At 37.5% G+C, this 27025-nt stretch overlaps 1 protein-coding gene across 1 annotated transcript; it reads right to left on the minus strand.

Moving 5' to 3' along the window:
- On the minus strand, positions 1-24987 carry Clul1 (clusterin like 1). Its single transcript, XM_051190928.1, has 7 exons — positions 24882-24987; positions 23671-23819; positions 19252-19419; positions 16627-17056; positions 12034-12171; positions 4805-5019; positions 1-123 (listed from the first exon to the last, which is right to left on the minus strand). Exons 1-7 carry the CDS (start codon positions 24985-24987, stop codon positions 1-3), a joined length of 1329 nt encoding a protein of 442 aa, XP_051046885.1.
- Between the last annotated feature and the right edge of the window lie 2038 nt (positions 24988-27025).

A 27025-nucleotide genomic window follows, 5' to 3' on the forward strand; every position in this document is an offset into this window, starting at 1 on the left:
TCAGCTCTCAGCATTTTCTTCAGTAGGGCTCTGGATTGAGTAGTTAGAGGAAGGCAGAATGCTTGAGTCTGTCATAATTTTATCCTGTTTGTAAGATTTTCCTCCACGAATGCTTGGAACTTCCTGGAGAAGAAGAATTATAGAGTAAAAAGTTTTCTGTATTCTAGTACACATTCAAAATTAATAACAAAATAGATCAGTGGGGAAGGGTGCTTGCTGCTGAGCTTGACAATTTGAGTTAGGTCTGTAGGACCCACATGATGGAAATAAAGAACCCACTCCCAACAACTTGCCCTTTGACCTCCATGCATATAAGGGCACCGCTTATCTCCAAGAGGAATCCAAAAACCCAAGCATGGTGATGAGGTGTTTAATTGTTTACTGTACAGACATTAATGTAGATTGCCACATTTTATAGTTTTCCTGGGAAATTTACAGTTTATTGTTTTATGTGTGATTTTGGCAAGAGCTAATCAAGTGGCATGCTTATTATATTCTCTCTCTTTGGTTTTTGGTCTGGTTTGGTTTAGTTTTGAGAAAGGGTCTCAATACATATTTAGGGTGACTTCAAACTCACAGTTCCACGTAATCTCTTGAGTGTCACAGTTACAGGTATGTGCTACTGCACCTGGCTTCGTTACTCTCTTAATAAATTCCCAAGTGCATAGAATGTACTTTTAAAATAATTTTAATGGAACTAAACCTTAAATTCAATTTTTATTCAACCCTGACAACTATTTATAGAATTCTTTCCAATAAATTACTCCATCAGAAACAAAGGAAAGACAACATAACCAATTTAATAGTTATGTTTTTTGTTTGTTTAATTGTTGTTATTTGAAATCCGGTCTCGCATAGTTGAGGTTGGCCTTGGGCTGATACCTGAGGATGACCTTGAACTCCTTAGCCTCCTGCTTCTACTTCTTAAAGTGCTAGGATTACAGGTACATGTTATCACACCTGACTGCAATTCTAGTTTATAAAGGAATAGTCTGAATAACTTGTCAGCTTACTTGCCTTTTACTATATATATATATATATATATACATATATGAAACTCCATAAAATATTGTGCCTACTCTAATACATAATTGTATAGTAAGTTATAATAAGAAGGGGCCATCACTTTTTTTTTTTTTTAGAATTTGTGAAGCACAAAAAGGTTTATTTTTCAATACTTGAAGGTCTGTGATTTGCATTTTTCCTTCCATGATGAACTAACAGCTGCTTTGAAAAGAATGGCTTTTACAGGCGATTCTTTAGTTAATCAAAGGAGCTAAGTCCACTGATTCTGGAGAAACCCACTCTATTTCCCATTATGCTTCTTCCTTCTTTCTTTCTTTCCTTCCTTCCTTCTTTCCTTCCTTCCTTCCTTCCTTCCTTCCTTTTTTCTTTCTTGGTTTGTTTTTGGAGATATGGTTTCTCTGCGTAACAGCCCTAGCTGCCTTGGAACTTGCTTTGTAGATCAGGTTGGCCTTGAACTCAGAGAGATCCACCTGCCTCTATCTCCTGAGTTCTGGGATTAAAGGCGTGTACCACCAGTGCCCAGCACCATGCTTATTTCTAATGCTCACTCTATGGGAGCTTATACAAACTATTCTGTGCCTCCTCTGAAAACTGGGTAACATAGTACTATTACTTGCTATATTTTGGATGAGATTTATTCCTTTCAAAAAATTCATGGTGGAATTTGATTCTCATTGTAATGTTACTGAGAGATGTTGGAGCCTTTAGGAGGAGATATGGTCTCACTGCAGTGAGTTTCATCTACAAGCACTATAGGTTATGAGGCAAATCTGGCACCTCCTCTCTTACCACTCCTCAGTCTGTCTCACACAGTCTTTCTCTGCTTCTATACTGCTGGCATTTTCTTCCTGGCATGCGCAAAGCAACACATGACCCATTCCAGAAGCTAAGATGATGTTGGATTTTCTACTCTCCAGAATTGTAAGGTAAATAAGCCTCATTTCTTTGAAAATTGCTTAGTCTTCTATTTCCTTCCTCTCTTCCTTTTGATACCAGCTGCCTCATGCCCTGTGGTGCTAGGGATGAAGCCCAGATCTTTATGGGGATGGGGTAAGACAGAGTCTTGTTACATAGCCCGAGCTAGACTGGTACCTATTATATAGCCCAGACTGCCCTTGGACTCTCCTGCATCAGCTTCTAATTGATGAGATTACAGGTATGTATCACCACACTGGGCTTATTTTGATAGTTTAAGACTGAGCCTTCTGTAGCTGAGGCTATCCTTGAACTCCAGATCTTCTTGCCTTTACCTGTTAAGTGCTGAGATTACATATAGGCATTTGCCCCAACACTCACCCCCCCCCTTTTTTTTTTTAATGAGTATGCTATGAGTAGCTAAGTTTAGTTTTCAAACTATGCTAGAACTTGTCGGGTGACAAAGAACAAAATGTCAGATTCCCTAAAAATAGGCTGAGATCCCAATGTGAATTGATTGCTAAAGATGCTCTCAGGTAAAACATTTAAGAGTATCATGAAAGCAACCTGTAAAAGAGGGAGATGCTGAATAAGAACATTGCTGCAAGCCATCTGTAGCTGCATCTGGATCCAGCAGAGAGTTCTGAAACACAGCAGGTACAGCAGAAACTGCTAATACGAACCTGTGATGGATAACCTTGATGTTAACTTGATTGGAGCTGGAATTAATTAAAAGACATGCTTCTTGATAGGTTTGTGATAGTATTTCCTGGGTAAATTAATTGTACTGGGAAAGACCCTGCCTTTTGAGTGGGCAGCACCTTTCTGCAACTGCCTTCATATAAAGAGATCTGAAGGAAAAACTGTTCTTTTTATCTGCCTTCCTTCACTACTTCCTGTGAGTGTATCTGCTCTACTGCAACTGCCACCACCACTGCTATCCTCTGTTGGTATCAAAACCCAGATTATTAACCTATCAATGTGGGCTGAAGACCAACAACTCTCCAGGAATCCTCCATTCCTTCAACACTAGAGGAGTGTTGCTGAGGTGTCTATCCTAGTGGAAAGAATAGCTTAGTGGTTCTTAACTTCTTGAATATGCAGAACACCATTGTTAAACTACCCAGAGCATATCATGTAAATCAGTATAATAAATGCTCTTTGTAATATTTATTTGCTCCGTCAGTTCTGTTCCTCTACATAATGTCACATACTGCACAGAGTATTGCACTGTGCCCAGTGCTTTTTGTACCTAGGTCTTTTTTGTTGTTGTTGTTTGTTTGTTTGCTTTTTGTTTTGTTTTGTTTTTCGAGACAGGCTTTCCTTGTGTAGCTTTGGAATCTGTCCTGGAACTAGCTCTTGTAGACCATGCTGGTCTCGAACTCACAGAGATCTGCCTGCCTCTTCCCAAGTGCTGGGACTAAATGTATCTGCCACCACTGTCCAGCATGTACCCAGGTCTTTTTAGGACCCTTCTACTTAAATGCTAACTCCACAGGAATCAGTTTAGCACTTTTTTATAATTAAGGCAATTTGTGTATGGTCTTATCATGTATGGCTCAGAATGAAAAGCCATCCATTGTTTTATGCAGCAAAGAGTTAATGATCAAGTTTGGGCATCATAACATAGACACATGTTTAAGATGACAGTATATTTTTTAGATGATTTTTAATTTTGAATTCTTTTTAGATCTATTATATGTGTATGGGTGCTTTGCCTACATTATGTCCATGTACCAAGTGCATGTATATGACTGATGCCCAAGGAGGTCAGAAGAGGGTGTCAGAGCTCCATGAACTGGAGTTGTAAATGGTTGTGAGCCACTATGTGCTTCCTGAAAACCAAACTTGGATCCTGTGCCAGAGTAAGTGCCTTTAAACACTTAGCCACCAATATTTAATTCTCCATCCATATTTACTTCTTAAGTTGACTTAGTTTATTGTATCAAAACTAATAATCACTATAAATTAATTTTTAAAAAACTAAGGAACCCCATTGGCTTTACAGACAAACATTTCAATGTGGTTTCCATTATTCCCATCTCAGTTGAAAAACTGAGGCCTATAAAGGTTAAGGACCTTTCCCAATCTTTCTCAGCTATTAAATTTTAGAGTCTAATTTAAATTTTGTAATTATTTTATGTATATGGGTGTTTTTGTCTGAATTAATGTCTGTATATCACATGCATGTCTGGTTCCTAAGGAGGCAAGAAGGAGTATCAGATTCCTAGGAGCAATAGTTAAGGAAGGTTGTAAATCTTCTTATGGTACTGGGTATCAAATGGGGGTCCTCTTCAAGAACAGAAAATGCACTTAGTTGCTGAGCCATTTCTCCAGCCCCTCGTGTCTAATTCTGAACTCTGTTTTACCTACAAAGTCTTCTTTCTTACAAACTTATTAGCCAGTTCAAGGTTGTCACTATCAGCTACAACCCTTTAGCTATGAGAAGAATTAGTCATTTTTTATTAAAATACTTTTATATTTTATGAACTCATCCTCCCTTAGTATAGGACCCAGAAATGATAAGCAGATTCATCACTAAGATCTATTTCTAAACATTTAAAAGACTGTGTGTGTGTGTGTGTGTGTGTGTGTGTTTTCAGACAGGGTGTACTAAGTTGTGTAGGGTGGCACAGAGCTCATTTTGTAGCCTATTCATGCCTTGAACTAAAAATCTTCCTACCTCGGCCTTATGGGTAAAAGACTGAACCATCTTTCTATACCATGAACTAAGTTAAGTCAAGTGGGCTTGGATGCAATCACAATGTAATATTGTATTTTCTGCTCTAGCTTGTTTTCAAATTCAGATGTAATCAGTAAGTAACTAGTAGAATAGAGGTCATTTCTGTTCTTGGGTCCTTACCTTGGTTGAATTAAAGATACCCTTAGTCTTTGGGTTGTGGTTTGCTAGTTGAAACACCCATCCAAACTGCTCTTGCATCTTTTCCATCAGGTATGTGGTGTCTTCCAGATGATACTTGGCCATCCAAACAATCTGATCATATTGCTGATTAGATACATTGACTAATTTCAGGGCCTCAAGGTATTCTACGTGTAGTTCAGGTAAGTCAGGGCAGTCTATAAAGGAAGTAAAGAAACAGTGAAGAAAAGTTCCAGAAAACTTGGAAGTGGATTGCATGAGCTTAAGACCCAGAGTTAGCTTGTTGTTTATAGTAATATTGCCAATATCACTTTTAAATGATGCCTGTCTTAATTAATTGTTAATTATATAATTTCATAGAGCAGAAGTGGGTGAATAAAGGAAAGAACTTGTTTAAAAAATCTCACATTTCTACCCCCTGTATTTTAAGGGTGTTTGTGTTGTGGCTCAGGACTAGACTGCATGCATGACAATGCAAAGCCCTGTTGACTATTATCCCTTCCATCCAAAAACTTGACTAAAGCAGAAGCCTCTGCTTTGTCCCTTCCACAGCACATTCTCTCCATCCCATCAAAGGTGGAAATTTAAATATATATGCACAATACAAGTGGAGGTGTGAGAAAAAAATCTGTATAGTAAATCTACTTAAGTTTGGGGCAAAAGTGAATAGTAAAACAATAAAAATCATGACTAGCAATGTTTGGGAAAACATTTTTACTTATATGTATCAAATATGATATTATAATTATAGCTGTGTGATTACCCACAGAATAATTTATAAAATGTATGATAGTTGCCTTTGTTTTGTTTTTGTTAAGGGGGATGGCTTCTCACTTGATAGCTCAGGTTGGCCCATAACTTGGCTATGCCAGTCAGAGTGGTCTTTAACTTTCTGTTCTTTTAGCTCTGTCTCTCAAGTCTTGGGATTACAGGCATATGCTCTACAATGCCCTCCTCAGATAGTTTTCTGTTTTTGTGTTTTGTAATGGCAGGACTTGGAAGAAACAAAAACAAAATACCCAAAATTTAGTGCATCATCTTACTTAGGGTTATTATTGTGGTTATTAAACACCATGACCAAAATCAATTTAGGGCGGAACAGCTTTATTTGACCTAAATTCTACCTCATTGCTCATCATTGAAGTCAGGTAGGAACTCACATTGGGTACGAACCTGGAGTCAGGGGAGTCAGGAGCTGATGATCATGGAGTGGTGCTGCTTATAGGTTTGCTCCTCATAGCTTGCTCAGACTACTTTTTTACAGAAACCAGGACCAGCAACCAGCTCAGAAGTGACCACAGTGGGTTGGGTGTTCCCTTATCAATCACTAAGAAAATTCCCTGTGTGCCTGTTTATATGGAGGTATTTTCTTAATTATGGTTCCTTCCTCATTGATCACTCAAGTTTGCACTAAGTTCAGGCATTCATCTAGAGAATGTATCAATTGTGATATTCCAACACAGACCAACATGCAATAAATAATGAATGTGAATAAGGTACTTTTCATTTGGACAAAGCTTACAAAATGTACTGAATGAGGATAAGAATAAATAATCACTAACATATTAAGACAAATTATGCAGGGCTGTGGGTAAGGAACCATGTAATCCCAGAATTTAGGAGACAAGGGCATCCAGTACTCTGAGTTTGAAACCAGCTTGGTCTACTTTACAGAGTGAGCTGCTGTCTCAAAATAGAGAACATTTAAAATTTGGAAATATATACATGTTCTTTCATTGTTGTTGGTTATGGTGGAGGTTCCACCCACGCACTCCTCCCCTTCTCTCTCCAAACTGTATGCATCTCAGAAAGCAAAATGATGGTCATCACTCAGACATACTCAAGACCACTCCCACAGGGAATTTTAAACAGCCCCCCAGAAAACAGACTCGTGTTTTTTCCAGTCTCTCTCTGGGGGACTAGAAGACCATCTGGGAGCGTTGTATCCATTAAATGTGGGATTTTTCTAATTATGTTTGATTTGGTCTGAATTGGATTGCTGTATTGGCAGAGAGGTTTATCGGGGTATAGAAACTTTTCATCTGGAGGTTGTAACAAAGGCACTGTTTTTACCCCCACTGGTCCAAGGCCAGTTGGTTTGAAAACACCCTTCTTGCCCACACCTGCTCTATGCCAGGCTAAGATCGGCTTTTAACTGGGTAAGTTGTTCATTTGTTTTGAGACAGGGTAGTCCAGGCTGGACTGAAACTCACTACATAGCTCTTGCTGGTCTAGAAGTAGTGAGCACAGTTTATATATGTGAGTCAATTTAAAAAAAAAAAAAATTGCCTTTTCTGGGACAGAGTATATAACTCATGCTGGGTTCAAACTCTTTGATTTCTATTCTTAGCCTCCTAAATGCTAGGATTATAGGTGTGTGCCATCACACCTGGTGTATCAGTAATATTTTGAGTTTCACATTAAAATCTGCAGATGCAAATTTTTTTTAAAAGATTTGCTTATGTATACAGTTTTCTGTCTGCAGGCCAGATGGCACCAGATCTCATGACTGATGTTTGTGTGCCACCATGTGGTTGCTGGGAATTGAACTCTGTACCTTTGAAAAAACAGGCAGTGCTCTTATCCACTGAACCATCTCTCCAGCCCCATATGCAAAAATTTTAAAGATTAAAAAAATACTAAGTATAATATACGTATAATGTGTGCCTTCATTGGTATGGTATATGAATAAATATGTAAAAATAAGACAAATACTAAATCTAAATTAGCCATTTTCATCTTTTTTTTTTTTTTTTTTTTTTTTTTTTTTTACATTTTTCCCCCTATGTATTTGAGGCAGGCCTTGAATTTACTGAAAGTCACCAGACCAAGCCTCCAGAGTCCTGGAATTAAAGGACTTAGTTACCACAACTGGCTGCTGGCTTTGCTCCTTCCGTGTTGATGGGATTAATTATGTAATTCTGGGGATGGAACCTATACTTTTGTGCAAGTCAAGTGCTCTACTGATTTTCATACCCCCTCTGGTTCCTTTATTTACCTATTTATTGTCTTGAATCAGGATTTTAGAAACTGTCTTTAGACAGCAATCCAGCCTTCACATGCAGCTATTGGAACTCTGCTATACCCCTATGCCCTTAGGCTTAGCTCTTGCTTCCTGCATTTCCTTTTGAGGGGATAAAAGGAATGTGACCTGGAGGAGTGACACAGTTAGGTTTCATAAAGTTCATAAAGTTCATAGAGTAAATGATGGGTTTGTGGAGTTTTGTTATGTCCTTTACATTGTTAAACTGCTCTACCTCTCCATTTTACCAGTGCTAGAATTAGCACTATGCCCAGCCTTTTTCATGGGTGCTGGAGATGAACCTCAGGTTATGCTTGCACAGTAAGCATTCTGCAAACTCATCTGTCATTTGTTCTGTACACAATCCTGTGTGACTTTAAAAAAGCTTTAATAATGAAAGTGACTGATACTTCAGTTCATTTACTTAATGCTCATAACACATGTATGAAGTGGATCTGTTACCACATTTTTAAATGAGAAAACAGCAAATGATAAAACAGCTTATGCAGTCAACAATTCTGGGGGGAATAAACTTCACCAGCTTTTGGTAGACCAAGCTTCAGGGATGTGAGTCATAGTAGTTTATATAATCAAAAATATGAGTAATACTATCTTCCAAAAGTTATCAAGACAAACTCTAAGAAGGGATAGATGTATGGTTGAAGGGGGATGTGCAGAAATAGCTAAATGTATTTAGTTAATGGTTTTTGTTTATTTTCTAAAGGTAGGACTGAGAAAATTCTGAAGTTGGTTGAAGAGGAAAGGGAATGGAACAGAGAAGAGAAGGAGAAACAAAAAGCATCCTCATTCTTGTTCAGCATGCCAGGGAACCTGTCCTTTACAAGTTCAGTGCCTTTGAAAACTGAGAAATAAGAGCCCAGGCTGGTAATACTAAGCAAAAGGGGGAAGGCAACCTTATTGACGCTTAGTAACTACCTAAACACTGCACTATCAAAATCATCTTTTGCCTATTGAGCACAGTGTTAGATTAAAAACCTCACTCCTCTTGAATTTCAGAGCATGCAGAGGCTTAGGATACCTGTGATGTATTAACTCACAGGATATAAAGATCTGTTTCATTAACAGGACATTAATTTGTAAGCATAGTTACCTGTAGCATGGTGTTTAGTTTTGCTTTTGCTTGTTTTGTGTGTTTTTGCTTTGTTTGAGTGTGTATGGTGGGAACTGGGTGGGTGGGTGCTTGTTGACAGTGTCTCATGTAGTCCAGTCTAACTTTGAACTCATGGAGCCACAGCCAGTCTTGAACTCCTGATCCTTCTACTTCTACCTCCTAAATGCTCACATTATAAACATATGGCATTGTGGCAGGCTTTAGCAGGGTGAGAAATAGTTTGCTTTCAGTCATATTTTTGTTTTTTGTTGTAAATTTCAAAATTATTCAGTGTGGATGCACATGTTTGTTTTTGGGAAAAAAAATTAAAAATAGTGAAAAGGGTATTAAACTCATCCTTAACATTACAACTCAGTGGCAACCTTGATTCATATTATGGTATGTCTAATGACATCTTATTTTTAAATTTTATTTTTTATTTTTAATTATGTGGAGAATTGGCGCTATATATATATATATATGAGTGTAGAAGCCCATTTAAGATTTTTAAAATTTATTTTACATACCAACCACAGTTTCCCCTCCCTATTTTCCCCCCATTCCTTCCCTCTCCCTTCTCCTCCCCCGTCCCATCCACTCCTCCTCTGTCTCCATTCAGATAGGGGTAAGGCCTCCCATGGGAATCAACAAATCATGGCATATCAAGTTGCGACAGGATCAAACTCCTCATACATGCACCAAGGCTCAGTGAGATATCCCAACATTGGGAGTAGGTTCCAAAGAGCTAGCTCATGTATGCACTGCTAGGGGTCCCACGAAAGACCAAGCTACACACATCTGTCATCCAGATGCAGAGTAGCTAGGTCTGTCCTATTATGGCTCCCTAGCTGTCCATCCAGAGTCCATGAGCTCCCACAAACTCAGGTCAGATGTCTAATGACATTTTAAAAGCATGGGGCTGTATCTGATTGTAGTAGTTCATGCCTTTAATCCCAGCATAGGTATACAGAGCTCTGTGAATCTGAGGCCAGCCTGGTCTATATAGAGAGAGTTCCAGGACAGCCAGGGCCACATAGTGAGCCACTGTCTCAAAAAAGGGGGGTGGGCATGAGGATGTGAGCAAGGTAGCAGTCAGCTTTCAGGTCCTTATTTGACGTACTGCTCTGAGTACACTCCATGATGGTGTGTCTTAGTTGCTTTTCCTTGTTTTGATAAGGAGATACCATGACCAAGGCAACTTACAGAAGAATTTATTGGAGGTTGATAGTTTCAGAGGGTTAGAGTCCATGGCCATCATAGTGGAAAGCATGACAGCAGATGTCATGTTGCTGGAATAGTAGCTGAGACTTTATATTTTGTTCCACAAACATGAGGCAGGGAGAAAGCTAAGTGGGAACTGCATGGGCTCTTGAAATCTCAAAGCCTACTCTCCAGTTACATAACCTTCTCCAACAAGTCTACACCTCTTAATCCTTCTCCAGCAATTCTACCAATTGAGGATAAAACATTCAAATATATGAGCCTGTAGGAGCCATTTTCAATCAACCACAGATAGACTGTAATCTGCAATGAAAAATAAACCCTTTTCATCCCTTAAATTGGTTTTGGTCAGAGTGTTTTTATAACATCCATATAATTAAAATATAACAAAAGTTTGTACTGAAAATGGGAGTGTTGGTTGGATGACTTTACAATGTAGCTTTTTCTATTTTAGAACTTCTTTGTTGCAGTACTGTGGAAGATTTTGGAACTTTGGGTTAAAAAAGTGGTTGAATGCTCAGAAATTAATGGATTGTTATAGGGGGAGCTCAGAAAACAGTACTGCTGAGAGATATATTGCCTGTGAAGGCCTGTCTTTCAGAAACTTCAGATGGAAGTGAAGACTCTTATCAAGACCTGGAATAGTGGTCTTTCATGTACTATTTTGGCTAAGAACAAGTGTGTGCTAATTTACTGTGGCTATAGAATTAGCTTTGATCAACAAGAGATCAGTGCCATAGAATGAAATCTTTTGCTTCATTGGGACAATAAAAGTTAGCACATAGAGTTGTTTCAATAGGAGCATGCTATATTTTCAGTTGCCTGACTGACATTTATTTTGAGTCCCTGAAGAGGTTACAGAGAGCTGTGGAAGTTTGGCACCATATGGAAGGGTTAGAGCCTTTGAAGAGGCTGAAAGAGGTCACTGGTAAAGTTTCATCCTCATTTACAATATAAACCCTGAGTTATTGGAGATTCCAGGAACATGAGATATTTGCCAAGTTTGTGTGGAGTGCATTCCACTTAAGGCTACAATATGAATTGTGTGAGGAGTCTGCTGCTGGACCTCCTTTTCCCAATTTCTTTGTTCTTCCCTTTTGGAATAAGAAAGCATGCAACTTTTAAAAATCAAGTCCACAATTTAGAGACTTTATAATTTTAAGGGACATGGACTTCTTAAAAGATTGCACAACTTTTCAAAGTTAGGATGTGTTTTATATTATGATATTAACATGAGGTCCTGGTGACAAGAAAGGAAATGTTAGAGTTAGGTTGCCTACACAGTACTTTTCACTTCTATGAGAAAATTGCCTTTATCATTGGCTTTTTCTTCTCCTTGTATAATTTGCTTATTTTTTTTCTTTATATTTTTGTGTTTCTTTAGTCTTTAATCATACATACAGAAAAATCCATAGTAATGGAATTGATTAAAATAAAAGGATTAGTTTACATACACTGGATGAGTAATTATTTGTAAACCTCTATAAGTAACTCCTTTAGATAGAACCAAGAGTACAAAAACAGGGCTGGTAGCTGGCTCACATGGTAAATTGCTTGCTAGGCAAGCATGAAGGTCTGAGTCAAATGTCAAGAACCCAATTTTAAAAATCCATACATGGTGGTGTGCTTATAATCCCCATAATTTGGAAGATTCAACAGTTATATACCTGCAGCTCACTAGCTGGCCAGAAAAGACTAATTGTTGAGTTTCATGTTACCGATAAACCATGTCTCAAACAAAATGAAACAGCTGGAACCTAATGCTGTCCTCTGATCTCTGTATGCAAAGGTTTATATGTGTACATAAACACAGCATTGCACACACATGAATGGCATTATAAAACAATAATAATTTACCTTCAGATAGGTAATTGTGACATTTTTGGCATCTTTTGTGAAATTTGAAACATCTGGATAAATTCAGGCCAAATTCCTCACACATTCCCCCATTTTGCTTAGGTAACATCTCTGAAGTCAGGTCTCGCTGGTTCAACGCTGTAGGGAATACAGCATTCACACATCAACAACACTGGAATTTCACCATATAGGGCTGGGGAGATGGTTAAGTCAGTAAAGCACTTATTACACAAGCAGGAGGCCAAAGTTTGACCCCTAGGACCCTTGAAAAAAAGCAAAGTATATTAGCATATGCTTTTAATGACAGTGTTGGGGAAGAGGAGATAGATGGATCACTGTGCTTATTGTCCCAGCTAGCTCAGCCTTTTTTTTTTTTTTTTTTTTTTTTATGAGTTCCAGGACAATGTGGCAGTTAATTCAAGCACCTGGGAAGCAGAGGTAGGCTTTTTTTGAATTGGAGGTCAGTCAGGGCAACATAGTGAGAGCCTGTCTCAAACAAACAAACAAACAAACAAAAAAAAATAACAAAAGAAAAAGTAAAAATTGAAAACTAATAGAAGCAAGCAAATGACTACTGATGAACAATACCCAAATATATTCACACATATATGTCTACATACTTGTATGGAGATTAAATAAATTAATTTGTTAAATAAATTAATCAAAATAAATAAAAAATAAATAAATGAAATGTAAAAACTAGGTAGCTATATCTGTAATCCAATCACTCAGGAGGTAGAGGGGAAGAATTAAGGGTTCTAGGCCAGCTGATGTGTTGATACAAAAGATACACAGAAAAATCAGTAGTCTTTCTACATATGAACAATAAAGGTACCCAAGAAAGAAGTCAAGGAAACAATCCCACACCAGAGCCTTAAAATTGACCCACAACATAATCTTTAAAAATCTATCAATCTCGTTATAAATCTCACCAAAGAAGTAAAAGCTTTACAATGAAAACTTGGAGACATGGATTGTTTTGCAAAGAAGTCTAGTGTGCATTTTGTTTACCTTATAAAGGCAACATGTCATTAGGCACAAGGCACCCTTCCTACATCTTCAACGTCAGCAAAGTTGGACAGCAGGCTTCTTTGGATACTTTTCTGTTCTTTCCTGCCACTTTGTTCTGCTTTTGAGAATATCAGGGTTTTTTTTGGTCAGACTCTGGCCTTGTATGTGTTAGGCAAACACTGTACCACTGAGATACGCTCTTGGTCCCTTCTACTTTAAGGATCCAGTGACTTCATTGAACCCCCATAATCCAGAACACTCTCCATGGTTTTAAGTCAGCATATTCACAACATTAGTTCTGTTTGTGCCTTTACTCTCTTTTTCCCTGGGATCATGGGTTCTGGCAATAGAAGGATTAGATAACTTTGGGTAATTGTTAATTCTGTCCACCATCGGAAACAAAGCTCAAAATTTTCCACACAGCTGGGTGGTGGTGATGTACACCTTTAATCCCAGTACTTGGGAGACAGAGGCAGAAGGATTTATTCTGCTGCTCTATGGAGCGAGTTTCATGATAGCTAGGGCTATACAGAGAAACCCTGTGTAGTGAGATATTTACTTTGTCTCCTTCTGTGGCACTGACCACGCCCATTGTGGGGTGGAGCCATGGGTGTAAAGTGACCTGTGGAAGGAGGTCTGAGGAAGAGCTGGGAATGCTCTCTTGTTGGCGGGACAGAAGAGCATCAGATGGAACTTGCTGGTGTTCATCTGTCTAGGTTGTAAGTTATTTCTCCCTGAATAAACATCTATTCGGCCTATTTGTTTATCCTGATCCTTATTTAACCACAATAACCCTGTCTCAAAACAAAAAACAAAAAACTTTTTTTTCCACACCATTCAGATTTTCTAGTGATGGTTTGCCTTTGCCTATTCCTTCCAAGTACAGAAAGATGATGGAGGCCACCTTAAGTGCCCTGTGGCCTCTGACTTGCTGATCAATAGTTAACCTTTGTTCATCTGGGAAATGACCATTTCTCTTTTTTGGGACTTGCTGTATGATATCTAGAGTAGGTTGTTGGTAATAGTATAACATAGACCTTTATCTTTACATGTGTAGCTATTTCAAGTATGTTTTTTGTTTTTTTCTTAAGGACTGAACTAAACAGGGTCTTATACATGCTAACTAGATAAATGTTCAGTCACTGAGCTACATTCCAAAGCTGTGTCCCATTCTATTTTATTTTTTTTAATTTAATTTAATTTTTTTGAGACAGTCTTATTGTGTAGTTATAGCTTGCCTGAAATTCAGTATGTAGATCACACTAGTCTGAACTCAAAGAAATCTGCCTGCTTTTCTGTACTCAGTGTTGGGGTTTATTTTCACTGTGGCTAGCCTTTATTTTCAGTGATTGCATTTACAGGGTCTCTAGATATCCAGTTATCATAGAGGTGTGATGGAACAGAATGGCAGGGCTGGCCACCAGATGTGTGAATCAGCAAGAATTTTGGGTGTGTTCTTAGAGTAAGAGGGATTTACAGTGTTTCGGAAGTTATTTTGACTTTGATGTATCTGAAACACTAAAACTGTGCCTCTCATTTAAATGTAGCAGCAGCTAGGCAAGGCTGCTAACAGTATACAAAGAGTGACAACATCTTGTTCTAATGAGTACATATTGGAAATCAGTCCAAGATAATTGATATCTGTCTAAAAGGCCAGTCAAGAGTTATTTAATTACATCCCAGTATCAATACTTGTAGTATTGATATCTGATATTGGTCCTGAATATTGGATTGATTTGTTAGCTTAGGATGCAAGACCAGACAAAACATTTGACTTACAAAAACAATCCACCATACCTTGAAATAGAACCCAGAAATTCCAGTAATGATGGCTATTCTCTGCTCATGGAACGATGGGACAGCAAGGATTTGTTTCCTGACTTCCATTTCCAAAATGTGTGAGGTAAGCCCTTCCTAGATAGAAGCCAACTGTGTGGTGTTGTGGTATCATTGAGAGTCTGGGTCACATCCTGCCTGGGACAGCTAATATACATGAAGAACATTGGCAGTTGCCAATTTCTATTTCGACAATAACAAAAAAAGGAGAAGCTTTTAACTTGGCCTTGTCATCAATACAAGGTTGAGACTATGTGAGGGGGTGAATCCTTTAATCCCAGCATCTGGGAGGTGTACCTGGACCATTCTTGGACCATCCTGGGCTACAGTGAGACCCCATAGAAGACAACAACACAAAAGATAGGTTTGGAAATTCGGATTCTCCCCTTGACCATATATAATCACTCTCACTTGTAAAATCTGTCCTGTGTGTAATATGGAGGATCTTTGTGAGTGTTTTGTATTGCTTTTGTGCATCTGTTTTATGATTCAGATGAAGAGATGTCTCAGAGATGTCATAGGACATTCAACTTGCCCTGTACATAGTATGGCTTTTACTCTGGGAAATGACCATTTCTCTTTTTTGGGACTTGCTGTATGATATCTAGAGTAGGTTGTTGGTAATAGTATAACATAGACCTTTATCTTTATGTGTATAGCTATTTTAAGGCTCTAGACTGATTTAAAAAAAAGAGATGAGTCTGTATGTACATGTGCTTCATAAAGGAGAGAGTTGTGATTTCCAAGTTTTTGTCTGTTTAAATCTTTCACCTTTAAATTTTGCTCTACAAAAAGCAAACAGCCCCAGGACTCCCAAATTTCATGATTGTGTGATTAGGAATGTCCTTCTGAATGCTGTGAATATGTTTCTCTTATTGGCTGATGAATAAAGCTGTTTGTGACAATGTATAGGCAGGATGTAGCCAGGCAGGAAGTATGGGAGACTACAAGAATTTTGAGAGAGGAATGCAGAGGAGAGGGAGACCCCATGCAGCTCCTTGGAAGATAGCATGCCCGGGCATTCTTTGCTAAGCAAAGACCATGTGGAGGTATATAGATTAAAGAAGTGGGTTGCCAATCCCAAGGGAGAATAAGGCAGGAAAATTGTGAGTTCCAGATTGGCCACATTCTGCCTCAGAATGAATGAAGGATCTGGGTGTTTTAGCAATGCTTTTAATCCCAGTAGAGTTAAGCAGCTCTTCAACTTCTAAACCAGCCTAGCTCATGAAGCAAGTCCAAGACAGCCAAAATACACAGAAAAACCCTGTCTTTGGGTAGTGGGATCAAGAAAAATGGCTTGACAATGTTAATGGGAGAAAGAAAAAAGTCGTGAGAGATACTTTACTCAGTAAAATGCCTAACATGCAAGCATAAGAACCTGAGTTCAATCCTTAGCACCCATAAGAAGCAGGGCATGGTGTCATTTGCTTATAATACCAGTGCTGGGGAGGCAGAGATATGGTGATCCCTGAGATTTACTGGTCAGCCAGTTTAACAAAATCAGTGAGGCCTGGGTCTCAGTGAGAGACCTATCTCAAGACAAGATAAACACCACTTAAGGAATAACATTTAAGGTTGACTTGTGGCTTCTGAATGGCTGTGCACCTATACATAGGACCACATACCTACATATTCACCAGAAAATACATGAACATATAGGCACACAAGCACATACAACAAAAAAGCAAAAGAAAAGAGGGAACAAGAGAGAAGAGAAAAAAAGGAGAGAGGTCTTTAGTAACTGGCCTTTGTGTGATTTCCATGAATCCTCAATTGCGTTCAGTGTCTTCATAATTATTTCTCGGACTCTCCCATAAATAGAGAGACTGAAATTATGAAATTGCTGGAAGACACTGGGAGTGTCCCACCTTTTCCCAACTTCTTCTTTTCTTGTTTGTTCTTTGGATAAAACTGAGGTGAAGAATGGCTCCATTAAGTCTACATTGGACATGAAGTATGATTGAAAAGCCTGGTCAAAATCTTGCTGCATCTGTTTGAAAATGTAAAAGCTCATGTTGAAAAGAGATTTCACATCCACAGCTAGCTGGCTGAACAGTTTCTCCATTTGTGTTACTTGTAAATCTTCCTCTGTCATCTGTTTGCCTGCAGGGGGATCTTCCACTTCTTTACTGAGGGGAAACAGAAATCGGTATATCTTCCTCAGAAATTGCTCCATCTGTGGTGTAGAATGGGGCATGGAATGAAAATTAAGACGTTTTCCTGTTCCACTTCTTACTAGAAAATTTAAAGTCATCTTAATGCTTGTCTTTCTAAATTTAGTTCTGTTCAAGCTAGGAAAAGGTTGTTGAGTTTGAGATATATTAATACCATTCTTATGTTTTAACTTTAACTGGGAAAATGGGACCTGAAATTCCTCCTGGCTTAAATTGGCCCATTGAGGACAGTGGATCAGCTATAACCTGATATTCTGGCAGCAGCTGGCAGGTCATTGACTACAGGTTACTGTGAAATTTGCATTGGAACTATAAAGAATTCTGTTAACCTTTAGCTCTTAGTTGTTATTGATGTTGTTTATTATTATTTAGTATAATGCTACTGTCTTTATACTCTATTTCTTCATATCACTAATACATGGAACGAAAAAAAAATGAAGACATCTTCACTGAGCCATATATGCCAGATATAGCTTAGAAATGGTTATACATTAGGTTGTTTAATCACAATTGCAAATTAACAGTGATAATGCCCATCTTTGTGGTCAAAGGAATGAATGAAACCCTAATCATAGAAATTTGAGTAACATTCAGTGGAAGAAGGGTATCCAGCAGTCACACTATGTGACTTCTAAGTCTGGGCAGAACAAAGTTGTCTTTACATTACAATGATCAACTGTGTTTAGTGTCACAAGCTATGGAGTATTCTGGAGCATCAGCTTCCTGCTGTTCAAAAATTATTCAGTAATCTTACTTTCCAGAAAGAAATCTGGATAGATTGCCTGACTCTCCTCTGCCAGCTTCTGCTTACTAATTCCATGAATAGAAGTAAAACTTGAATGTTAGACAAGGTGGCACATGCCTATTGTTCTAGCTCCTCCAGGTTCTGAGGGAGAAGGGGAATTAGTAAAACCGAGGAGTTGAGATATCCCTGTGTAACTTAGTCAGACCCAGTCTCAGAAAACATCTACCAAAAGCAAGGCATAATAAAAGTTCATAAAGTTACATGTCTGGCACAAATGAGAATGAACTGAAAATCTCTTGTTTCCAGTAATCATGTCATTATATTCTGGCAGATCAGTGAATGGCCATATCTGTAAAAGTGGAGGATGTGATCACCAGTGTCATCAAATTAGCTTAGTGTATTCCTTATCCTACTGGCTGTTCTTTTGTAATTGAGTGTGGCACTGCAAGGCCAGAAGAAACTATAATTACTACATATACTAATACAAAGAGTAAAATTTAATTCTATTTTATACATGGCTCATTTCTTGAAGTGGGAAGGAAAAATACAGGGCAATCAAAGACTTTACTGTGTCAGAGCTATGTGGTTCACAGCTCTCTGAATTTCTATGCCTAGAAGATACCCAAAGGGCATAAAAATAAAACATGGCAGTCCTGCAGCCACACATGGGTAGGGTTAAAGGAGACCTGAAGGTATTCACATTTGTACTTAAGTACTTAAGAGGAAAAACACATTAAAATACAGATGTATTATGTTGCACATCTGTAATCCTAACATTTGGGAGACTAAGGTGGGGGTATCATGGACTCATGTTCAATCTAGGATATATCACCAGAGAATAATTTGTAGCATAAGTAAAGGGAGAGAGGGAGGAATCAATGAATCTAAGTGTTATGGCATACATCTGTAACCTAGCACTTAGGGTTTGAAATAATGAGGATCAGGAGTTAAGGGTCATATGTGGCTACATGCTGAATTTAAGGACAGCCTGGGCTACATGTAGACTTGAAAAAGGTATGTGGAGGAAGGGAGGGAGAGAGAAGTAGGTTGAAATACATGATTTCTAGGATTAAATATTAAAGAAGATTGAAATCAAAGACTGATAATAAAATTGAAAATGCAGTTAGACATGTTTATTGGATGCCTCCTCAAAGGAGGACACATTAGATATGACCCTTACCATCAAAGGTTTTGTTATCTATTTGGAACATGTCAACAAACAGTGAATACAATGCAGTCAGGTCTCTTCTAAAGGAGTTATGGACTGTGATTCTAAGTGTAATAAACACTGATGGTTACTCTAAATATAAATTGTGCACACACAGGTGATGATATATATAGATCATAAAAGGACAACAGCAATCATTTCCATTTTAAAATTAAAAATTTAAAAATCAAGATGGCTTGAATGTCTTAAGAACTCTGAAATGGTGAGCTATCATTTCCTCTTACCCTATTTTTCACAGAGTACCAACCAGGTTGGCAAGCTGTGTAAAATCTCATGCAGTTACTTTCCAGACATGGCCTGCATCTATCCCAGGAATCCACAGAAGATGCCTGGCATAACTTTTCTTCTTCCTCCAAATATTCTTGCACTTCATTCATGAGTTTCAGGGCCTCCTAGTTAAAATATACAAAAAAAAAAAAAAAAAAAAAAAAAAAGGTCTCACTTCCATTTCCTGAGTCTATGTATACCTTTGTTTTTTTTTTTTTTTTTCATTTTTTAATTGTACATTGGTACCATCGGTTACCAAACTAGTTAAGATACAGTGCTTGTCTTATATTTACAATGCCATGGTTTCACTCCCTAGTACCTAAACTGACACAGTAATTCAAAATTGTAATCTCAACTTTCAGAAGGTGAAGAGGGAGGGTCAGAAGTTAAGGTTATCTTTGTCTTCTTAGTAAGTTCAAGGCCATCCTTTCATACATGAAACCTGGTATCAACAGAAATTAAATTCAAGACACCCTAAATGGGTTCAGTCTTTTCATCTTCATGGTCTTTACTGCTTTTGTATCTGCCTCAGTGATTGCAAAGAGTCTTCTGAATGAGCCTTTATTGAAGGACATGAAAATCTCATTGTCCATTCACTTGTTCTCCAGTTATTTATTAAATATTTACTGTATGCTGAACATTGTATTAAATGTGGAAGATCCAACGGCAAAGACACCATCCCTATGGGGAACCTTGGTGACGAGCCTATGAGTGATATAGAAAGTGGGCTTTAGGGCTTTGAAAACTCATATTTTAATTATTTAATCTTCCTTAACTCATTGTATGTGTTTAGACAGTGATGAACATTGATTTACAGTGATTGTCTTCTTGCTTGTCTGTCCTTGCTGTACTTGCTAGGGCTTATTGCTGTTGGTAAGGAGCCAGCTGAGATGACAACTACCTCAGTTCTGCCCTGGATGCCACCATAGCTCTACAGGAAAAAATATTGTTCTTTTATCCCTGATTTTATCTCTGGTGTCACTGCACGCATGAAATTGTTGTCTGGGATGGAGTTCAGGAGAATGATAGTTAACCAAGGAAACTCTCAAGTGAAAAATAGATGGGAGAAGTTTTGTTCCTAACACCAATTTATTATAGATCTTTGGGTTTTTGTTTGTTTGGTTGGTTGGTTGTTTTTTGTTTTTATTTTTGTTTTTTTGTTTTGTTTTGTTTTGTTTCTGAAACTAATGGTGTCAATATGTAGTTCATGTTTGCCCTGATCCTCAGCCTCCAACACACTGGCATTATGTTTATTATCACAGATCATTTATGTCTGTGTGTGTTTAAAGTGTATGCAAGTTTATGTTTTCCTGTGTGCATGTGTATGTGTAGAAGCTAGAGGTTGATGTTGGATGGCTTTCTGTATTGCTCTTTTGGTCAGGGTTTGTTCACTAATCTCAGAGCTCTGCCTGCCTCTGCTTCCCAAGTCCTGGGAGTAAAGGTGTGTACCACCACTGCCCAAATTTAAGATTTTCACCCCTTTTTCCAGTTTGCCTTTTTAGTACCCAAACTTGGAGTCTAATGCTATGAGTTTTATGCAACAAATAAAATTTTAGGATTAAAATTTCTGCTACTTTCTGGGATTTTTCTGAAACCCACATTTGCTTCCTTGGTCCTCTAGTGGTTATTCCTTTCCTTGTATTGCAGCCTTAGCTTGTAGGTGGCTTAAGAAAATAAGAACAACAGGAAGTCATCGGGTCCCACATTGTCATATCTGCTTGCTTCAGCACAGGTTCATTCATGCCAGTGTTTGAGCAACATGTTAATTAACAGCTTCAACATCAGCTTTCTTAGATGCAAAATTCAAAGTGTGGTTGACACAGATATTCGAAGGATTACATGAAATGATGTGTTTTATACTAATGACATTTACTGTCATTATTCCCAGGTGTCTAGAGAATAAGCCCAACAGGGAAGAACCAGCAGGGGCTGGCCTTTCACATTGTCCTAGTGAGGAGCTACTTTAGATTTCATCACCATCTTCTGATTGCTGCTGAAAGGGGTGTGGAGGGCTTGCAGGTGCCAGTTGGGTCATCTCCTTCCTGCCTGGTAAGTGACCATTACACAGATTTGGGGTCAGCTTGGCAGATTCTGCCCTCACTGCTTGGTGGATGCCCAGAGATCACAATACTCAAGAATGATAATATTCTAGAAACTGTATGTATGGAATCCATTTGCTCAAACTGTATAAGAACATAGGTAAAGATACAGTTGTGCATTAGAACTGGTATTTTTCTTTAACTATGCATATGTATGTGTGTTATTAATTGTACACATGCATATTTATGGAGTCCAGTAGTCAGTGTTGGCCGTCTTTCTCTAGTGCTATGTTCTCAGTTACATTCGAGTATACTTTTATATTGGTGCTCTGAACTCAGATATCCTGTTCATGCAACATGTGTTGTACCAACTGTGTTATTTCTCCATCCCCCATTTGTACTTTGTAGTTAAAAAACATGTAGTTAGTAAAAAACAAAATTAAAAAGAAAAACATGGTCAGTTTCACATAAACATATTTTACCAGAATCATAACATTTCTTTAAAAACATTTCTTTAAAAAAGTAACTATCAACATTAACATTTAAAATATTTTCTGAAGTTATTGTGTTATCTATTTATCTATTTATTTATTTTTGCTTTAAGACAGTATCCCACTTCTGTAGCCAAAACTGGCCTTGAACTGAATATGTAGTTGACCTTGGAGTTGTGCCTCTGACTCTGAATACTAGGATTACAGGCATAAGCCACCTACCCGTATTTTCCAAATTATTCTGTTACAGTTCTTATTTCTGTTTTGATTAAAGGCAGTGCTCAAATATAACAGCTAGAAAATACTCATTTCAAGTGTTGTATTGCTAACACTATTAATCTATGAAGTATGTAGTGTCTACTACAGTCAATATTTGTTGAACTTTATACAGTATCTTAGGAATAATTCAGGGTTAGGGTTAGGGTTAGGACATTTGAATACAATAGTTATTCTCTATTGGAAAAATATATATTTGGACTATAACCATATGCAAAGTTATTTGTTTGTTTTTTTAAATAGATTGTGGAATATGGCTCAGTGGTAGAGCACAACATGTATTCCATCCCTAGCACCTCAAAAACTAAAAATAGAAAAAAAGCTAAGGCTGTGATGAAGCTCACTAGTAGAGCACTGTGTTAAAACCACTGATAATGCTAACAATACGTCTAATAAAATGGACCAGAGCAGTATGCTATTTAATACACTCTGGTGTCTATTGGAATGCTGTCAGACATTCCATCTGCCAACTGTATGAGGACCTGAGGAGAAGGGGTCTATTCATCTTATAGGTACTTGCCAGAGCTCTCCTACTTTTATGTTCACTTGCCTTCCAATTGTAATAATTATGTACCTCCTCAGAGGATTCAAGTGGTCTAATGGATTTTTATATGGTTGTGACTAAGGTAACTCAATGTTTTGGCATTTCTTTATTGTCTTGTATATGTATGTAGTACAAGTTGCCATGGTGTGCACGTGAAGGTTTGAGGATAACTTGTGAAAGTCCATTCTCCCTTTCCACTGGGTTGGTTCTAAGGTCCTCAGACTTTGTGACAAGTGTTCTTACCCACCGAGCCCCTTTGCTGAACTACAATTAAACTAACTCTTCAAAAAAGGAAAGGCTAGAGGGCTTTAAACGATTATTGAGGAAAAAGAAATCTATAGAGGTAAAGCCCAGGGTAATTTAAGTACAGTAGTCAAGAAGTAGGGCAGACTCACAGTCCTTCAATATAAGCTCATTATTGGACATGTGATAGGGTGAGACTGGTTATCTAATCAGATCTGGAAAATCCGCTGATATTTTAAACAGCTAAGAGACTACTCAAACTATAGAATTCAAAGTTGGGTATGATGACGCACACACACATATATATAAACCCATCACTTAGTAAATAGAAGGGTCTGGACCTCAAGGCCAGCCTCAGCTACATAAGACCATGACTCAAAATAAGTAAATAAATAAAAATTTATAAAATAAATATGTCATTCTTAACCATCCTTACCCTAAACATATTTAAGAGTGGCACTTATTTATTATAATAATAGGCACTGGAAACCACTGACCTAGTCTAAACCTCTCCAAACACTTTTGACTGAATATCTTAAATTAGACCAAAAGGGAAGCATTTTGAGAAAGAAGCCTTCTTCCCTAGGTGTCAGTATGCAAATCCTTGTGTTCAAGGCCTGTTGTAAGATGATTAGACAAGAAAATGTAAAGGTTCTTCAATCTAAAATGCTGTCCAGAAAATGTGACATTTGGAAAGAAATCATTCATTAATTGCTCATATTTACTGTTACAATTTTTATAGCCCATATTTGCTTAAGAACACATTGTTTGCCATGATGGTACCTGCTTTTCTTCTTTGCATTTCTTCAGGGTTTTCATCAGTTTTTCATGCTCTTCCTCTCTCATTTCCATTATGATTTTCATCTGCTTAATGCCAATCAAAGCCTTCTTCACCTCTCCTCCTATATCTGCCTCTCCCACCTGGAGAAGACCTAGAAGAGATGTTTGGGGTATCTTTTAACTTGATCAGACTATAAAACAGTAACTTTAACAGCTTTTGGTGCCCTCTAAATAGTGGCGTGATGGTTCTTGTACAGCCTTTCAATCTAAAGTATTCCATGATGAATTAGCTGTCAACTGCCATCCTGATGTGCCTTTGATTTCTCACATGGGAGCTACTCGACAAATCTGAGCTTATTTGATCTCAGTTTTATCATTTTTCCACAATCCCTAATTCTCTTTATCCACTTGTTTTCTATCCATGGAGACTCAGGTATGTTTGTATTAGAGAAAAATCTGAATTTTATTTACAGTTTCTAAGAGACACTTAGCAAAGGACTTCAAACATAGTGAACAATTTCCTTCCAAGAAGCCATCGGTCTGTGTGTCATACAATACATACATAGTAACTTAATAGAAGTCTCTTTTGTACCATTAATTGTTCCTTTATGGGCATAAATTCACTGTCATTCTGTTTTCTCTTTAGCCAATGTGGCATCCTGATGATGCTATTCTTAACTCTGAATTTAATTACAAATTCCAAATAAACTCCATTTTAGATCATTTACTGTACTAAATTATAAATGCTCCAAATGTTTATCACCAAAGGTCAGAAATTAATTGACACAGAACCAGATTTGCTGTCATGACAACTGACCCCTGGACTAATATCATAGTAATTACAGAGATTAATGGTTTAAATTTTTTATATGCTAGGAAATTACTTTGCTGTTTGTTAAAGATATGTGAAGAGGAACTCAAACATTTGTATAATACAAAAGAAAATGCAAGCAAAAAGTTGCCAAGATTTATCTACATCATTGCAAACATCTGGATATGTGAATGCTGGCTCATGTAGACTTACTTTAATTTTCTATGTTTTATCCAGATGTTTTGACATCATGAGGATTTTGTTTAAGTGTTTGGAGACATGTAATAAATAGAGGGTTAGGGTTAGGGGTAGTTTATAGGGTTAGTTTATATAGGACTGCTAGTCCCTATAAACATCAGCAGTACAGGTAAACATTCAAACAGGGTAGATAAGCCAAGCATACTATTCAGGTTTCCATCTGTAGCAGCCGTGTCCTTCAAAGTAGGTGCACTGTGACAGTATTTCAAGCATATCAGGTACACGGAAAGCACCAAGAGTGGTTGCTTCATGGTCCAGTATTCCTATGAAAGGAAAATAAACCTGCTTCAATGCCTTCCTCTTGCATAGCAATCGAAAATACATGGTGCTCCAGAGCACCTTTCTTTCAGTTTCTATATATGCCTTTAGATAATCATACTAAAATGTCTGGCCTATAAAAATTCACGAGTAAATAATCCCTATGTACTCTATTTTGTTTATCTTTTTCTTGACAGTTAACTGTGCCCTACCATATCAAGCTTCATGAACATAGACACTGGGGTTCCATGTCCATCTTGAACACATAGCAAAACTCTGTCTCAATAAGCACAACAAAGGTAATGTCACCTGCTGGAGTATTTGAAAGTCAAGCCAATGAATAATAGTGATCTTAGAGCCATAGAGTTTAAACTTAATTGGATTTTCTTATCAACAGTAACTATGTCTACACTTAAAATATGCCAGGAAGACTTTCTGTGTCCAAAATTCTCAGTATTCCTGCCTCCATTTCTGGTTGTGCTGGAATTGTAGGTATGCTTGAGTATTCTCTTACTTCTTACAAAACCTATCATATGTCATCTGCAGTTACATTTTCCTTAGATGGTGACTTGACTTCTATTTTCAATATAATTAGCTTTACATTAGTTATAAATATCTGAAACACAAATACTTTAAATTTTATCAAGACCAAATGTATCAAAACAATTGCCTTCTAATTTTCTTTTTCAGTTTTCAAGACAGGGTTCCTCTGTGTACCCCTGACTGTCCTGGAACTCCCTCTGTAGACCATGCTGCTATTAAACTCATACAGATCTGCCTGCTTCTGCCTACTGAGTGCTATGATTAAAGGCATATACTACCACTGCCTGACACACTGCATGTTTTAATGAAATTAAATTTGTAAAATATTTCACATTACCTTAATTTCCCACAAAAGGCATGTTTTTTTTTTACTTTATGCCTATCTGTTATATTAAAGCTACACCAATCAATATTTGAAATAGCTTTTCATACAATATTAAAACAGCAGCTATATTAGTAATAATATAGTGACCACCTTTTATATGATATTTAAATTGTTTTCTTTCTGTTCATTCATCATTTAACAAACAAAAATTGGAATACTGTATATTTACCATTGATATTGCAGCTCTCCCCAGACAAGTTGCCAGTAACTTCTGGAAGGTCTTTTACTTTTCGCTGATTTGACTTTCATCTGTGTCAGATTTAGCCTTGTTCTATTCATTTGATGACACAGTTTTTAATCCTATTAAACAGATATTTTGAGATTAAGACTGTTTACAATTTGGTAGTACTTAGAATGAACCACTAGAGAGCAGGCTTGCCACATCACTAACAGCAGTGTCCTTACCTACTTTACACAAATGTGGATGGGTTTTTTGTTTTTTATTTTTTTATTTTTTCTTGTTTTGAGACAGTCTCATTAGGTAGCCTTGGCTGTCTTGGAATTCCCAATGTGTTGTCACTGTATTCATAGCTTCACCTTGCTGCACTATATGTCCATCACTTCTGCATGTACTGTCACGGCACACAACACATATGGTTTTGTTGTTTGAAACTGTTTTGAGCCAGAGTCTCCTTGAACTCAAATCTAGGTAAATATGACATTGAATTGTTATTTACTCAACCCTCCAGCTTCCATCTCCTAAGTGCATGGATTATAGCCCTGAACCACTGTGCAGTGTGCTTTTTTACTTTGTTATTTTGACTAAGAAGTGGTATAAATTCTCAAGACTAAAGAAAAAAAACAGTTGTTTTATTTTTTTTTAAAAAAAAGTCTTGTAGTTCATTAGCTATATACTTAATACTATAGACGCATACACACATCTAGACACATATACATATGGTATATGTCTTTGTGTGTTAATGTGGAGGTTAGAAGAGAGGCCAGTGTTTTTCCACAATTACTCTTAAGTTTATTTTTGAGTCACAGTCTCACTGAATCTGGAGGTTCTTGATTCAGCTAGATGAGCTGACCAGCAAGCCCTAGCAATCCTCCTGTCTCCTTTCCTTTTCTTAGCTGAGATTACAATTATGCCTTACTTTTTA

Source organism: Phodopus roborovskii, unplaced genomic scaffold (assembly GCF_943737965.1).
Source record: "Phodopus roborovskii unplaced genomic scaffold, PHOROB, whole genome shotgun sequence".
Classification (NCBI taxonomy): Eukaryota; Metazoa; Chordata; class Mammalia; order Rodentia; family Cricetidae; genus Phodopus; species Phodopus roborovskii.

What these genes read in the sequence shown, in the direction of transcription:
- Clul1 (XM_051190928.1), bottom strand. Translation starts at nt 24,987, where the DNA reads ATGAAGCAACCACTCTTGGTGCTTTCCGTGTACCTGATATGCTTGAAA. An exon ending in AATGCAAAGAAGAAAAGCAG is followed by an intron (nt 19,420 to 23,670) that starts GTACCATCATGG and finishes TATTTTAACTAG; the next exon opens with GAGGCCCTGAAACTCATGAA. An exon ending in TTCATGGAAATCACACAAAG is followed by an intron (nt 12,172 to 16,626) that starts GCCAGTTACTAA and finishes TATTCCCTACAG; the next exon opens with CGTTGAACCAGCGAGACCTG.